The sequence below is a fragment of the Phalaenopsis equestris genome, unplaced genomic scaffold (genome assembly GCF_001263595.1).
Source record: "Phalaenopsis equestris unplaced genomic scaffold, ASM126359v1 Scaffold000359, whole genome shotgun sequence".
Taxonomy (NCBI): Eukaryota; Viridiplantae; Streptophyta; class Magnoliopsida; order Asparagales; family Orchidaceae; genus Phalaenopsis; species Phalaenopsis equestris.
In genome coordinates, this window is record NW_018164801.1 from 943,795 (window position 1) to 947,709 (window position 3,915).

The window sequence follows — 3,915 nt, forward strand, 5'->3', positions numbered from 1 at the left end:
GGGAAAGAGATGAAGAAGCTCTATAATGGCAAAGGTAAGAGGATCCACCCCTCACCTCCCCCTTCCTCTCCATGGGACTTCCTCGCAGCCCTCCCCGCCGCCCTCCTCTCCCTCGCCGCCGCACTCTCGCCGGAGGAGAAAGAAGTCCTCGTCTACCTCCTTTCCGATACAGCTTCTGGAAAGAAGAAGCCCCATCTACTCCCTCACCACCAACGAAACCCCCCACCGAAAGACCCCCCCGCCGGAGCTGCGCTGCGGCTGCTTCAGCTGCTACAAAAGCTTCTGGGCTCGTTGGAACGCCTCTCCTAACCACCACTTAATCCATCAAATCCTGGATGCCGTCGAGGAGACTCTACAATCTCAATCTATTCCTTCTTCCCGCCCCAGCCGCCGCCGCCGCCGTGGAGGCCGCCGGAAGGATTCCGGCGAGGAAATTTCTTCTTCGGCTTCGTTTGTTGCAGTGGAGGCGACTAATCCGGGTGATGTGGATGGGGATGATGAGGGGTATGATGGTAATGCGGGAGAGGGGGAGGAAGAGGATGAGGAGGAGTTTGATGGGATCGGAGAAGCCGCCGGCGACGGAGGAGATGACCGTAGTCCGGTGAGGAGGCTGGTGAGTTTTATTGGGGAGAGGGTTTGGGGGGTCTGGAACTATTAAAGCTTCGATTTTTATTTTGTTCAAGGTGGAAATGGGTGGTTTTGACTGGTTAGAGAAGAAACCATAGGTTAGTTCTTTTGCTCCATCTTCTTCTTCTTCTTGTCAGGATTTATGGTGTTGCCCTAATTCTGACTCTCCCGGTTCCTTCAATTCTCTTGTATAGTATAATTTCTTTTTTTTTTTCCTTTTATCCTTTGTGTTATGCAATAAAAGATTGCAACTTTATGGAAAATTATGGGCATTAATGGCTGTTCTTGTTGAGTTAATGGTGAAAATTGTTGTTTTTATTTGATTTAAAAGAAATTTTTTTTCCAGTTCTGGGAAGTTTTGATGGATGGTAAAGGGCATTTAAAAATCAAATTTTTAACCCAAAAAAATATGATTTTTATAATTTTATGAAAAAAAAAGAAAGTTTTTGTAATTTGGTTGGCAAGAACCTGCCTGAACTCTGTTTTTTTTTTTGTTTTTTTTTACTTACAATTTTTTTCATCAATTTGATAGAATTCAGCTGTTCTTGTTACTGCTAAATTTTAGGATTTAAATTGTAATACTTTGATAATTAAATTATTTTCATATTATTTAATGTAGCTAATTTTTTTTCTTTCTCATAAATAATAAATCCGAAAATAAATAAATAATCGAACAGTTAAGAAGTTATATGTCAATTAATTTGTAGATTTTAATGCTCCCAAAATTTATGGAATATAAATTTGCTGGATTTTTTAAATCCTATATGAATGATTTTTTGAAAAAATATATATTTATAATTCTCATTTGCATATTTTAGTCCTTAAAAGACTGTAAAACCCCAAAATAGACCCTTTATAAATGAGGACATTTCAATTTTACTTTTTGAAAGATTTACATAGGCATATAATGTAATTTTTATTTCTTTATGTCTAATATTTAACTTTTAATTCATACATGTCATTCTATCTATTTTTATAAACATATCCTATACTTTATAAATGAAGCCACGTTGCTCACCAATGAAGTGTATGAAAATGTAACTCCCGGAGGTTGGCCCTCTGGAGATTTGCGATGTCTGGACAGAATATTTTGTGGTGGAGAGCGAGAGAGTTATAAGCCACGTTGCTCACCAATGAAGTGTATGAAAATGTGACTCCCGGAGGTTGGCCCTCTGGAGATTTGCGACGTCTGGACAGAATATTTTGTGGTGGAGAGCGAGAGGGTTACGTGAGGATTGTCATTATTATGCATAAAGCTGAGAAAGCATTGGACGCTTTAGAACCTTGCTTTGTGGCAGAAATAGTGGGGAGTCTTTTGTCTTTTGTTAGTTTATTTGTATGATTTACATACATAACTCTAAAGTTTATGTATTTACTTATCTAATACCTAAATTTTATTTTTTTGCTTACATATTATCTTACCTATGCATGAGATGTATTTCAGTTTTCAAAAATTAAAAATATGATGTCCCCCATAATTTATGCCTTTAGTCACTTAATATCTTATGGACACCTTCAAATATTCATTGTAATTTGCATGTGATTTCTTACATTCAACCATCACCATCAGCCATTCAATAGTGTCCATCATTATCTTATGTATGCTGTTAATTAATATGGTGTTCCTTATTATTTCAATAGTTTATTGATTGTGTGTGGTGGTTCATTAGAAGCTGAGATAAATAACCTTATTCACTTATTTATAAATTAATTTTGTATGCACATAATAGTTTAACATCATCTATAGCAACTATTCTTACTTGTGTCGATTAGTAATAACTATATTGAATGATTGTTTTTGCACGTAGACATAAACATCCCTCATTCGGGCATTATTATCTAGTCAAGTTATTCATTCTCCATCAATTAGTAAAGGATGATGCATCACTTCAAATATAACTTGAAAAAAAATAATTTCTCCTCCTTAAGAAGCAATTAAAAACAAGGAGAAACCGCGTTGGCTACAACTTTTAAAGTTGTTCACATCACTGTTTTATGCATTATTATGGATAGAAATGTTCCTGATATTGTCAATCAATGCAACAAGTCAATGTACATATCCATGTAGTCAGTTCCACACAATATATTGAAGCAAAATGACAAAACCCCTTCAATATGATGAAATTTAAGAAACCATAAAATTAATTTTAAAAAAAAACTATTTAGTGATTGCAACTTGTATCAAGATTGGCAATGACAAAAAACTATAATATATTGTAATTTCATTATTTATTTCCTTTTAACCATCTTCTTTTGCTCCATAGCTGACCCCATTTGATCCACCTCAAATAACATGCTTGCCAGCTCAATTGCAAGTCATAATGTTTTCTTCTCTTAAGCAACTTTTGTCTACTAAACCTAGCCATGATGTTGGCTTCTCGTCGACAGAATTTGTGGTATATTACACATCCAACCACAGTGCTTGCTTCTCGTAGAGCAACTTTATAGTTGATTGTGTTGCTTGTTCCTTTGAGTAACTTCACCATTCCACTCCATATCCAAAGTTATAGCCAACCATGGCTCTCACTCCTTAAGTAGTTTGCATTACTCTATAATCAATGTCATCAATTTCTTCTCTAATGATATATTCATTAAATACTTTACATTTAGTCAAACATGCCACTCTGTCCTCCATTGATAGCTTTATCAGTTGTACGTACATTTGGTAGTGCCAATCTCTGAGCAATTTATCGCATTACTCAACTCTTTCTTCTTTTAAGGCTAAGGCAAATAATCTTCCTCTCTTCATCAATGTGAATTATCATACTTGCAACAATATGTTTTGCATATTTGAAAATAAACATGAAAATAGTAATTTGTTGAATGCTTTACAAACTATAGCATTACATGATTTACATACATACATACATATAATGATGAGAAAATGAGAGAGATGAGAAAATGAGAGAGAGAGAGAGAGAGAGAGAGTATGCAAGCTCTTGGGCTTCACTTGTTACAAGTTCCTGCATAAAATATATGCTCCTGATCAGAAACACCTTAATCAATCATCAAATAATACATTTTCTATGGATGTGATGACTATCATGAAGCTGAGAGCCCAAAAAAAACTTCATATGTGAGGTGCTAACCACTTGAGCTGTTAGAAGGCAAAATTTGTAGGAGAAAATGCGAAGCAATATACATTCGGATCTAAATTTAATTATAACCAAATTTATAAATATTAAATTATTTTATAATAAGATTAATATCATATTATAATTATTTAAATACAAATTTAATGATCATTAAATTCTATCAAATTCAAATCAGCATGTTGACCTCAATTAT

The 3,915-nt window shown here is 34.9% G+C and overlaps 1 protein-coding gene across 1 annotated transcript; it reads left to right on the plus strand.

The window, feature by feature from the left end:
* The first annotated feature begins 6 nt into the window (after nt 1-6).
* LOC110026258 lies at nt 7-893 on the plus strand. Its single transcript, XM_020727134.1, has 2 exons — nt 7-209; nt 241-893. The coding sequence occupies exons 1-2, from the start codon at nt 10-12 to the stop codon at nt 656-658; spliced, it is 618 nt and encodes a 205-aa protein (XP_020582793.1). The 5' UTR covers nt 7-9; the 3' UTR covers nt 659-893.
* The last annotated feature ends 3,022 nt before the right edge of the window (nt 894-3,915 follow it).